Below are 13,559 nucleotides of genomic sequence, written 5' to 3'. Positions count from 1 at the left end.
TTTAACTTAATCCTTATGCCGTTAGCTTGCCAATGTCACAAGGTTAATTTTACTTAGTCAGTCAAAGCGGCTTCAGACCTTAATCTTCGACTCACCAGGAAAAACAAGCTATGTTGTTTATTCTCTCCGTCACTAGTAAACACTGAGGCCCTGTGATCACCGTGACCCCGCCCCTCTCGCCCCGCCCCCGTGTCACACCCCCCCACCACCACATACACCCTCTCCAAGCACCTCAAAACATCCGCATAACAAAATCACTGTGGACAACTGTAGGACATACAGGAGATGTGATATACGACTGGCTTATTGCTCTTGGATGGTGACACATGTAAAAATGGACGTGGGGGAAATTAGTGGAGGCATTCAAGCCGGAGTAATGATGCCGCCTTTGAGAGGCATGAGAAGAAGTCATTCAGCGAGCTGATCAACAGAGAAAAGTCCTTAAGGCTAATGTTCTCCACGCTGTTTAGAAACCAAATAAGCACATAGAATAGCACACATGCTGCAAAATATTTTCACAAGAGCCCAGGCAGAGGCGTGAGCACACTGGCACTTCAGAGAGGCCCATCACATGTTCTGTTGACGACGTGCAAGCATATCACGGAGGGGAAGCAGCAAAAAAAAAACGTTTAAATGAACGAAGAAAGGTTTTGACGCAAAAGTAACTGAAATCAACTGAATTAATTAGTCTCTCTAGTATCTATAATGTGAGGGGAGGGCACGTTTTGTTGCCAAATGGAACATTGTGCAAGGCATGCAATAAATCGGTGTGTATGCTAGTACATTACTCTTCTCCTTTTGCCATGTCACAGGCGCGCTCTAGCTTTTCTTTCTCTTTATTTTCCTGCATTTTGCTCCCTCCCTCCAGTGGACTGTCACTGGGCTGAAATCACACCTGTGCTCCTCTCTCACACGTCTCGGCACACGGGTGAACCATACGCCGGGTGAAACATGGTGAGGGAGCTTTGCTGAATCTCATTAGCCAAGCGGGTAGTCATTAACAGAATGACCTTTGGAAATAATTACCAGCCTTCCTCCCTCCATCCCTCTCTCCCTCCCTCCCTCCTTCTCTCCTTGCACTCATCCATCCCTCTGTCCCTCCCCTCCCCCCCTCATTCAGCAGTTCCTTCGAGGTGAGGATGGGAGGAGAAGAAAACAGAGAGAGAGCTGAGGATCGGAGGGGAGGCACGGCCCCCGCTGCTGCTGTTTAAGATTACAGGGTGATCTGAACTTTCAGATTAGGTTAATCTGCTGGAAATGGGATTGGCCAGCGGCCTTTCCGCTGGCAGGTAGGCAGGCAGGCAGGCAGGCAGGCGAGTTGTGCTCAGCACCGGGAGCCATGTGCCACTCCATGTGATGCTCGAGCCAATGGCGTCGGAGTGTCTGAGGTCATCGCAATGCCATCATCGCTGCAGGGCGTGAGCCAATTGCTCACACGGGCACTGCGAGCGCACTCTTGCACACGCCAAAAATCACGCAAAAATCATGCACTTACACACCAACACCGTAGTATCCTTTGATTTCGCAGCCTCCGTCGTCCCAGGTATATCCTGCTATTGACTGGGTATAAGCTCCCTAGCGTAGCTCACTCAACCCTGCGGTTGTATCACAAACCTGTTTTTTCCCCCTCTGTTTCAACAGAGGGAAAACAAACACATTGTGGAATAGGGATTTGGCACGGCCCGGGTGTGATGTTGGATTCGGGGCTGTTCAATCAGCCAGCACCACTTAGGTTTGGACTTGATCCGCAATCATCAGGAGGAGGAGGAGGCGGGGGGGGGACTCTTTCATGTGCTATTGCAATTAACAACCCCCATACTGGCATAACAAATGTCCAATGAGAGGAATATAAAGAAAGAAAGGGGAGAGATGGTTCTATTCTCTTGTTATTTCCCAACACATTTCTCTCTTAATGCCGTTCACATGTCCAGGAAACGGGCCTGGCAGACGGCGAGTATAGGAAATCTATCTGCGTGTTTGAGCGTTTTATCTGCAGCCAGACTCACAGTGTACTGTAGACCTGCCAGGAGGACACACTCGCAGGTCTGCTCGGACATCCAGCGATGTGAGATCAGTCTCTACCTCTGCTTTCATCCAGCTATTAGGAGAGCTTGGATGAGCAGCGCTTTACAGAATTAGCATTAATTAAGCTTCTTTGTGTAAGGGCTGATAACAGCATGTAGTACACTTTTTACTACAATCCACGGGGAGAGTTTACACAGCGTGCCGTGTCCTACGTGACAGTATACAAGGAATCGGTTACAGTGAAAGCATTCAAAACACTAGAGGACATTATCTCCCCAATTTGAATATGTTTACTGAATTGTTGTTGGATTTACAGTATGTTCCTACTATTGTGGGTTTCTGTGTGCTATACATTGTGAATGTGACAACAGTCATTTTGCAGCCATCTTGATTAGCAATGCTTCTCTTGTGTTACCACTTGGGCTTGGAGGAGGTTAGCGTTGGTTTCTTGGTCTTTTGCTTTCACAGATATTTGTGGAAGTGTCATCCTCAGCTGAGACGGTTTTCAAGTGAGTCATCAAGACCTTCTTTACCATTCCTCGCTCTCTCTCTCTCTCTCTCTCTCTCTCTCTCTCCCTCTCTCTCTCTCTCTCTCTCTCCCTCTCTCTCTCCCTCCCTCCCTCTCTCTCTCTCCTCTCTCTCTCTCTCTCTCTCTCTCTCTCCCTCTCTCCCTCTCTCTCTCTCTCTCTCTCTCTCTCTCTGCCTTTCCCTCTGTTTATCTCCACTGCTCTCTTTATCTCCATATCCATGCACCCATGCATATACAAAGAGTTTTGAAATAATGGAAAACGAGGAGATATGCTCAATGAAGAACAGGATAAAGAAGAGAAAGACAGAAATAGAGTGAGTGAGAGAGAGTGAGAGAGAGAGAAAAGCCCTCCAGCCTCTTGTAAACATGCTGTAGCTAGAGAGGCTGTGCAACGCTCTCAGTGCCACTCTCTCAACAACGCTAATTATCAACCAAAGACATGCTAATTACATAGAGCTTTATTGCTAATGTAGCAGGCCTCTCTGCCAGCCGCCCACACTCTGAGCTCCGCTCCCCTACCTCTGCCTCTCCTCCCACTACACCTCCAGGCACAGCAGCACCAGAGAGAGAGAGAGAGAGAGAGAGAGAGAGAGAGAGAGAGAGAGAGAGATGTGCATGCCTTTCTGAAGACAAGAGGTTTCTGATATACAAATTTGAAATGTGATATTATATGTGATAAATCAGCTGTCGTATTGTGTCTCTCCGATGCTCTCTGGGGACCCATGGACTTTGCACCCACCCCCAACTTCTGCTCTTGTCCTCCTCCCCATCCTGCCATCTCAACAGGAAGTCCGCTTCGCTCCTGCCCTCCGTCCCCCCCCCCCCCCCCCTTCCCCGCGCGCACCCCCTCCCAACTCAACAACCCACCCACGTTCCTGCACCTGTGACGTAGCCTAGCAGCGGCACACACAAGGCTCCGCAGGAGAGATACCGACCCCCCCGTTCCCCTCGCTCCCCCTCCCTCTCTCCGCACACCCTCCCTTCCACCCACACTAAACGTGCTAGTGTCAGCCCTGTGGCCAATCCCGTTAGCACGCCGCAGCTAGGGCTGAAGGCCTCTTCAGATCGATTTCTCCCGCTGCGCGCGGCTCAAGAGAGAGCGCGGCGCCCCGGGTCCGCCGGGATCACGGGGTGGGTAGTGCTCGGCAGCACTCACCCCCACCAGGCTCTTTAGCGCGTGCTCCCCTGACACGGCTGTTTACACGTTAGCCATCCTCCCTCCGCTCCCTAATGGAGAGGCACAGTTAGAGAGAGAGAGAGAGCTTCAAAGCAGGGAGCGCTGAAACATGTGACAACTCTCTTCATGGGCTCAGCTGGGGCAGGCTGATACACTGACTATACTGTAGGCGACAGGGGCTGAAGGGTTTTGTGCATAAAGGGTACCAGTACTTAGCTACACCAGGGATATATGAGTGTATGCTAAATGGGTTAATGTAAATGATATAATGCATAGAGAATTATTTTGTATCCCTCATGATATACTGGGATATGATTAATTTGCAAAGTACAAGCTGTGGCGATTCACGTGGGTGTGTAATCAGAATTTAAATCAGCTTTGGGCACATAGTGTGGATGTAAAATAGCTTGTGATTATATATTTTTGTTACTGTGTATATACTGTATATGTGTATATATATCATGTGTATATATATCTATAGTAGAAATATTGCATGCCATTCTGAGCATATGCAGTTGAGCAATTGTGCACCGCACGACTCCGACTTATTATATAGTAGTGAAATATATATATATATATATATATATATATATATATATATATATATATATATATATATATATATATATATATATATATATATATATATAAATAGAGCTCCAAGCGTACAAAGTTATAGCCTTGGATACACCAATAATCTGGAAAAGCCTCAACAATATGAATTATAGAAAGGGAATAAGAGCATACAAAGTAGTGTAGTGCAAAATTGAATAGGCTGTTGTGCTGTGTCTAGTGGGCCTACGATTTATTTGTCTTTCTAAATGCTTTCCATTATAATGCAGCCAGCATGTGTTCACTTTGTTTTCATCATGAGGGTTAGCCATACAGTATGATGAGTGCTGTACCACTTGATGTATGGGCTACATTAACACACTGACCGCACCAAATGGATATGGTTGTGGAGTGAAGGCAATATAATGACAACAACAAAGCATGCATAACACTGTGAAGTTTGCATGATGGTGTTTTTCTTTCCTTTTTTCTATCTTCAGCTTAAGTTGTAACCTACCTTGACATGACAAGAGCTTGTTTGCCTATGTATTGTTTGTGTGTGCCTCTTGATTATGAAAAAAGCATCTCTACATTTAATCAGCGAGTGTGGTGTGAGTGTGTGTGTGTGCGTGTGTGTGTGTGTGTGTGTGTGTGTGTGTGCGTGTGTGTGTGTGTGTGTGTGTGTGTGTCAGATCTCCATAGTAACTGTTGTGTAACTGGGTCACGTTGCGAGCTTAAGGATCCTTTAGCATCTGCACCTGCTTTAGCTACCTGCCTCCTGGCCGGCATGACGGCGCTGTGTGACGTGGCCTTGAGCCATGGGCTTATGACAACTCACATCAACATGCTAAGAGACACATCAATGACAACAAGACACATGTAGCCACTGGCTGCATGCCACAGGGGACAACAGTCTGCAAGGTTCAGATCGATGGTCCCTCTATGAAGGCATAATGCAACACATGGAGGCCATTTTAATGTGAAATGTGAAATTTGACAACAAGACTCATTTTAGTTTTGTAGTCCATGTTGTCCTCAATGATTTTGCCACCATCAATATCCTCTAAATGTAATATTGTACATTGGCTCAACAACATTGCACAAGGAGGTGAGGTTTGCAATACTTAAGGTACTGCCGCGATCTTCAATACCTTTCTGCGAGTGATTATATTAGGACTGAACCGTTGAGGCAGGCAAACTATTGGAGCAGCTGTCTCTGACATTATGTTGGTAAAGACGCAAAGAGAGAGATTTGTCTTTGGCTGAATGAGTCAAAAACGCAGCACACATCTGTCTGCCCGCCTGTGTTTGCATGAGTGTGTTCTTGTGTGCACGTGTATTCCCTTGTGTGTGCACAAGTTAACTGTGCTCGTGTGTGTGTGTGTGTGCGCGCGTGTGTGTGTGTGTTGTCTGTGTCTTCCTGTAATTTACCTCCACAATGTCGGAGTTGGTCCTGCTCTCGTGGGGCTCGTTGTACTCGGTGTATTTCAGCAGGACCTTGTCCATGTCTGTGCTGGCGTACTGGAACAGCTTGTTGGTGCTGTTGAAGATGATCAGGGCGATCTCACAGTCACACAGCACGCTCAGCTCGTACGCCTTCTTCATCAGGCCAAACTTTCGCTTTGTAAATGTCACCTAAGGAGAGAGGGGTAAAGGGAGGAGACGAAGAGGGGAAAACAAGGAGAAAGATGAGCTAAGGTGGACCCATTTTTAATGGAGACTTTTCTTCATTCACAGCCAGGACTTGTAGTACTCTATTATGATTAAAAAAAAAAAAAAAAAAAAAAAAAAAATCATCACCCGAGACATTTTTTCTGCAATGAGTGAGAAAAGAAAAATAACAATGTGGCAGAAGCAGAAGTTTTCCCCTCATGAATCAAGTGGTCTTGGGGAATCAGCGTAAAACAAATATCTGCAAAGCGAGGTGTGCTGTTGCTTCAGCACCCTCTGACTGAAAGGTTACCGCAACCGTCCATCCACTATAGCGGGAAGAAAGAAGAAGAAAAAAAGAAGTTGGATGTGCATTTTAAGGAACTGAAAATAACACGTCTCAGAGAGATAGCGGTAAAGCGTAGCACTTACATCAAAGCACGCTGAGGTTCAAGATGCAACATAGGTGACCTGTAATTGGCTCTTTCATATGATCTGTGTGTGTGTGCACTCTCTCTCTCTCTCTCTATCACTCTGTTTTGTCTAATAGACATACAAATAGCTCATTCTATTCTATCTATGGTGACATTAATAGCAATTGTTCATCTGTTGTATTAACCAATTAACTACCTCTCAGGGTAAATGACAAACCATTGATATAAATAACGGGTGGTTTCCCTGACTGTGCTTGAAGCTATGTGTCAGTGCGCAATAGTGAAAATGCTCTTTAACTTATATACCGTGTGCATGTGTGTGTGTGTGTGTGTGTGTGTGTATGTGTGCGTGCGTGCGTGTGTGTGTGTGCATGTGTGTGAGGCCCAGCACCTTGCCCAGTACCTTTAATAACACAGACATACGTGCCCACATTGTGAAAATAGCGCAGCCTGGATTCCTCTATTGTTTGGATGAAAACTAGAGCAGAGAAAGTGAGTTAATTCAAGTGAGCTGCACCTGGTTCTGTTTCTAAGCAGCGTGCGCACGCTCTTGGCTGGATGTGAAAATGAGAAAAAGAAGGAGACATCACTGCCAGCTTCCCTCTCTGATCACCGTTGCTTTTTAATCGACATTTCTTTCTTCTCTCCTCCGACTCGCACTCACACAGCACAGAGATTTGTATGGAGGAAGCTTTCGACAGAGAGGAGATATTGCCAGAACTGTGCCCAGCTGGTAGCTAATGATCTCAGTTTGTTGATTAACTGGATCTTTGTCTATTCTCTCCTGACACTTAAGCGGGCCAAAAAATACAAAAACCCAAACCTCTGAACACTCCGTTAAACATGCTCCGAATGGAAGAACTGTAAAGTGGACAACTCGCGTGTGTTTGTACTGTACCTTTTACTCCAGCTTTACAAAGAAAGCTTTTCAAGCACTGATCTCGAGGTCAACATCTTATTGAAGAGATAATTGAATATATCAATAGCAGAAATCCATCATACATCCATTGCCCTTCACATTTTTTCCTGAGCTCCTTCGCGGCGGTGCAGCTTTGAGGCTTGAAAGAGGAGATAGGGTTGAATGGATATTGATAGATAGTTTTGGATTTCCTGAAATGATATCTCCCAGGATGCACCAGAGAAATTGAATATGAAACTATCCCCCACCTCCACCCCACATGTCTCTCTCTCTCTCTCTCTCTCTCTCTCTCTCTCTCTCTCTCTCTCTCTCTCTCTCTCTCTCTCTCTGCCTCCCTCTCTCTATTGAGAGTGGGTAAACCTTAGATGAACTACCGTACCCGGTCTCAGCTTCTCCTCGAAAGTTTGCCAATGATGTCACGGAGGCACGGCGAGCTCCCTATCGGATGGCAAGCGATGGCCACAGACAACAGAGGAGGAAACCAGAGACAGGAACCACGCTTCCAACTCCTGACAAACCGGTGTGTGTCGGTGTGCGTCGTCGGGTTCTATACCTCGGCACAAACACGCATCTGATTCACCGACGCGCCATAAGGAGAAAAAGCTCCCCCGGGATCTAAATACCATGCTGACATTTACACAGTCATACGGAAATGTGAGAAAAAACAAGCCTCATTCTCACGCCTTAAGATCAAAAGGCAGCTTGTGACAATAAGATTAATTGTCATATCCAACCAAACCAACCCACTCTAAGCGGTTACCAGCCAAAACTGAAGCGTAAGCAGCCTAAAGGGGACTGCCAGCCTACAATAGCGGAGCTGCAGCCAGGCCCGTACGTGACGGAGTAAACAAGAGGATGGGACTAGAGGACAGAAGGTCATAACAGGCTGTTCTGTTCAGGAACAGGACATGTAGAGTGTTGTCTTCCCCAGGAGCCAGGCGGACTCTTGAGGGGAGTTTGGTCGCCAGGGGCAGACACACACACAGGACACAGCTAGCTGCCGGGCCAGATCTGTTATCGCTTGCTCACTCACTACTCACTCACTCACTCACTCACTCACTCACTCACTCACTCACTCACTCACTACTCACTCACTACTCACTCACTACTCACTCACTCCTCACTCACTACTCACTCCTCACTCACTACTCACTCACTACTCACTCCTCACTCACTACTCAATCACTCACTACTCACTCACTCACTACTCACTCACTCACTACTCAATCACTCACTCGCTCACTCACTCACTACTCACTCACTCACTCACTACTCACTCACTCACTACTCAATCACTCACTCGCTCACTCACTCACTACTCACTCACTCACTCACACACTACTCACTCACTACTCACTGACTCACTCACTACTCACTGACTCACTAACTCACTCACTCACTCACTCACTCACTACTCACGTACTCTGCTGGGGCCATTAATGTTTCAAAAGGTGGCACGTGGCACACATGGTGTGCTGGGTGTGCGTCTCCAGGGTCCTGAGCTACCTATAGTCTCAGAGGGGAGGCCCACATGTTGGCTCTGGTCTCTCATCGCACACACATTACCGGATCACTGGCACACGCACACGCACGCACGCACACACACACACGTACGCACGCAGGCACACGCACACGCACACGCACACACACACACACACACACAGACACACACAGACACACCGCAGGGTAAGGTAACAGGCTCTATATTTTTCTCTGAGAGACAACACAAATCAAACACATTAAGTACTTGCAAACATGCACACAGAGCAGCAACAGAAGATCAAAGTTGTCCTGATTCTTCCACTTTAAATGAGGAACTGCACAAGCATCCCCGCATATCTATGTGTAAATTCACACATGATAGGCTGACAACTCCACAGGAAGAGAATGAATGTGATTATGAAATGCGTAAACTGACCAAACAATAACACCCACACAATATCACAGTCCGCCCCCACACCTCACTCTGACACATACAACCCGCTACCTCACAAACACACAGACTGTACGAACAACATGCACATGCATATAACATGAACACACAGAGATACACAGTGCATGCAACACACACACACACAGTTGGCTTGTACTCTTGCCGGTAAATACTGAGGCAAACATGTTGTAGGACGTGCTAAGGTGTCTGTCCACTATGCAACTTTAATGTTGACTGGAGCAGTTTCACTGGTTGAGGTAACTCTGTCGTGACTCTTCATGGCTTCATGCCGTCATGTGACCCAATTAGCTCACCCACATTCATGCTGCTGATGTCACCACGGGCCTGTTCTGTGCAAGCTCATAGCATCTTTCTATTTGTAAACTACTGCTCTGCCCCTATATTTATTAAGCTAATCTAACCAGGCCCCATAACAACGTGTGTGATATGATACAACTGATCCCCGCACATTTACAGAGACGCCTGGCTGCCTCTGTTAGTACAAAACGCTTGTGATCAAAACGATATGTGAGAAAGTGTCCGCAGGCCAGAGAGAGATGTGCCGGGATCACAAGATGTGATATTGAGCTCATGGCATTCTGTAAGCAGCACCGAGTGTCAAAACACAACAAGTGATTGTGGAAAGGAACTGAATATATGAATGAGTTATAGAGTTCTAATTTGTAATTTATTAAAAGGCGTTCAAGCAACTGTGAATCAAGTTCACAAAATGTGTGATATTTGGATTGAAAATATAGAATATTTTCCTAAATGAGGCCACAGTTATTGTTGTCTAACCAAAAGACGTTGCTGTAAACCGCCCGTATCTCAGTGTGGGTGTTGTTTTTATTTCCTTGGTCAGTGGGTGCTGTTAGACCCACCAGTATGCTAATAACAGAGCATGGCCGTTACAGCACCTTTACCGCGGTGCGTTCTGGTGAGGGAGATCAGTGTCAAAACCCGGGTACGTGCGTGAGTGTCAACCCAGCTGTATCTTTTCACAGTAAATTGGGAACCAGGGTGTGAAACCTATCTTCAGCCGCCCATACACACACACACACACATAGACATGCACACGCACACACATGGTTTTTGTTGTCACACTTTTTTTGTGTGTGGCGACCTTGGATAGAAGACTTAAGCTATATCATGGCATAATGGGACACTTGCCATTCAAACATTCAGTCATTGCATGCTTGTAGGCTGTGTTTAGAGGCTGGAACCCTCACTTTCCAACATGCACGCAGCCTTCCCATAAATACATGCAAGATCGACTCAAAGCACAAACATGTTTGTCAGGATCAGCTCGAGAGAATTGACCAGTCACACCTCCTCAGGCAAGGAACGGAGGAAAAAAGCAAAATGCTGGGGATAAACAGAAGGATGAGAGATAGAGCTGGGCGATATGACTGCAAATCAACATCACGATTATAATATATCCAACTTTTACCTCGATTAGGAGGATTAATGAATGCCGACAGCTTTGCTTGGAGTGAACGCCTGAACACGGACGTTAGTTGGATGGGGGAGGCACGTGACTGAACATGACGTAGTCTTTTTTCAAGGGGACAGTTCATGAACGCACGCATTGGGGAAAGTATTAACCAAATTAAAATTAAATAATTGAATTAATTGATCAATTGAATTAATTGACATGAGGTTAGAGGTTCTAAATGTCGGTTTCGATACATTTCCGGTTAATTGCCCAGCCTATAGGATGAGAGGCGAGAGGGGAGAGCGGCTGATTCTCCGCCACATGCACATGGGTGAGAGGGGAGGCTGGGGTGGGGGAGGGAGGGGGGAGGCGGGGGAAGGAGGAGGAGAGAGAGGGGGCGGACGCACAGGAAGCACATTTGTATGCATTTCCTCTCATAACAGGAAGAGGCCAGTGGCTTCCCCTTCACAATGGCTTCGCTTCTGCTTCCCACCTCCTGCCTGCCCCAGCTTCCCTGGGGGAGGAGGAGGAGGAGGAAGAGGAGGAGCGGAGAGACAGGCACCCAGAGCTGCTGGTTAGCAAACCAAACATGGACACACGGATACACACACACACACACACACACACGGGCACAGAAGCACACAAAAGGGGACACACACACACACACACACACACACACACACACACACACACACACACAGATGCACGTCAGTCAGCTACTAAGCAGCACGACTTGGCTTCAGACAAACACTTATCCCATTGTCAGAGGCCAAGCAGGAAGAGATGGGCTTACGCAGAAGGAATAAGTGGAGGGGGACGAGACCTGGGCCTGAACTCGGCCTCACAGCCAGAGAAGCTCAGAGAAGCTGTTAAGAGGGGCATTACCACAGAAGCTGCTTTGTTCCACCTCTAATATATGCTATGCTCTTCTCTCCCCTCCAAACCCCACTTATCATCTTCTTTCAGTGTGCCCTCATTGTACAGTACAGCAGGAACAGGAGGCAGTGGACTCGGAGAGCCCAGCAAAGATTTCTCTGTTCATTGTCTGAATGGAAGTTGACCAGTGTCAACGCGGTTGAAAGCTAACCTAGATGGAATTGAGTGAGCGATGTTTTAATTATGACAATTTTAGTGATTGGTGCCTTAAAATATATGGCAGTTTGGATTTCTTCTCTTGTGCGAGCTAGTGATTAGGCTACAGTACAGCAGTGTAATGGCTGGGTTTGCTCCTGCTCTGTATGTTCCTGTTTATGCTGAGAAACCACAAGTGGAAAGTGATATATCCACTGACTGAAAAAGAAAAAGGGAGAAAAAAAAAGGTTTAAAAAAAAAGTGGATGTTACTTTGCAAGGCCAGAGTTAGTGGGCAGAAAGATAAAAATAACTTCGTTTTCACTCATTTGAGGTGGATGAACATTTGTCGTGGCACCGAGGCTCACGCTGAGCGCTGTAACGCACACAGGAGGGACACAACAGGAAGCTAGACAAAGCATTAAGACCATCGCTTTCTACGCAGGGGAGGAAAAACGCTATATTATAGCGTGAGGTGATATAGCACAAAATGAGCCAAGTGAAAAACATGATAGGAAAAACAAGACAGAGGTTTAAGAAGGCAGGAGGTGAGAGCTTAGTGAGCCCTTCTCAGGTGAGGTCTGGTGGTGCTGAACATAGAACACACAGGTGCTGCGGTAAAGCAGGAGATGCTGGAAGGTGGGAAACAGGGAATTGGAGGAGGGGTGCAGGGGTGACGAGCTACCCTGTGGGCCTCATTATTTCCCTGCTGTTAATTTCACTAGCTGATTCTCACACCCCGATGCTGTTGATTGGAGAGGAATGCTTTGTCGTCGAAACAAAAAGAGCCTCCATGCAGAACAGGTATATTCAGGAAGATGTCATTTCATTTTTTTATTTGACCTATTTTTTTTATTTTTTTCTATCTTCCAAGTACGTGTGCGTGAGTGTGTGAGCGTTGTCGGGGGACTTCCGCTGTTTTACTTCCTGTGCCTGATGACCTGCTCCATGTTTAACCTTTAGCCCTGGGGCCCTTCCCCTCTGGACCCCCATATCCAACCTTCCCTCACAGGGCAATGCACGCACACGCACACGCACACACACACACACACACACACACACACACACACACACACACACACACACACACACACACACACACACACACACACACACACACACACACACACACACACACACACACACACACACACACACACACACACATCCTAAATTAAGCGCACTGTGTGTACTCTGGCTGGAGAGGTAACACTCATTAGAGCCAATTGCCGTAGATTAGCCGGACCCCAAGATGGCTGACTCCAGAGATAGATGTGTTTACAAGCATGCATTTGTCCATACTGCATAAACAAGATACTAAATGCACCATCTAAGTATGTGTCTGAGTATATCATCTGTTTGAGTGTCTATGTCTGGAATCTATGTCAGTGTGTGTGTGTGTGTGTGTGTGTGTGTGTGTTTGTGTGTGTTTGTGTGTGTGTGTATGTATGTATGTGTATGTGTGTGTGTGTGTGTGTGTGTGTGTGTGTGTGTGTGTGTGTGTGTGTTTGTGTATGTATGTATGTGTATGTGTGTGTGTGTGTGTGTGTGTGTGTGTGTGTGTGTGTGTGTGTGTGCGCACGTGTGTGTGTTCACATCCTTGCCTGCATGTGTGCTTGTATGTTTGTGTCTGCGTGCCTATCTCTGTGTGTGTGCGAGCCGGGGCCAGAGAGAGTCTGCTCTCTGTCTGCAGGCCGTGCGTTTATGGTACAGGGGGCTCTTTCATGTGCCCGGGGCTGGGAGAGGGTCTGAGTGGTCGGGGGGCTTGGAGCCAGTTCTCGCACACTGCCGCCCACTGTCCAGGGCTCCGGGCAGCCAGTCAACGCCGGGGAGGC

General features: G+C 47.0%; 1 protein-coding gene across 1 annotated transcript in view; it reads right to left on the bottom strand.

Annotated features, from left to right (window-relative positions):
* LOC310784131 (myocyte-specific enhancer factor 2C-like) overlaps positions 1-13,559 on the bottom strand; it is an 89,974-nt gene that overhangs the window by 39,916 nt on the left and 36,499 nt on the right. Inside the window, exon 3 of the mRNA XM_083645118.1 lies at positions 5,715-5,918. Coding sequence (XP_083501244.1) covers positions 5,715-5,918 — 204 coding nt within the window. The remainder of the gene's footprint in view (positions 1-5,714; positions 5,919-13,559) is intronic.

This window comes from Poromitra crassiceps, assembly GCF_964638095.1.
Source record: "Poromitra crassiceps genome assembly, chromosome: 10".
Classification (NCBI taxonomy): Eukaryota; Metazoa; Chordata; class Actinopteri; order Beryciformes; family Melamphaidae; genus Poromitra; species Poromitra crassiceps.
This window is presented reverse-complemented; position numbering and strand designations above follow the sequence as displayed.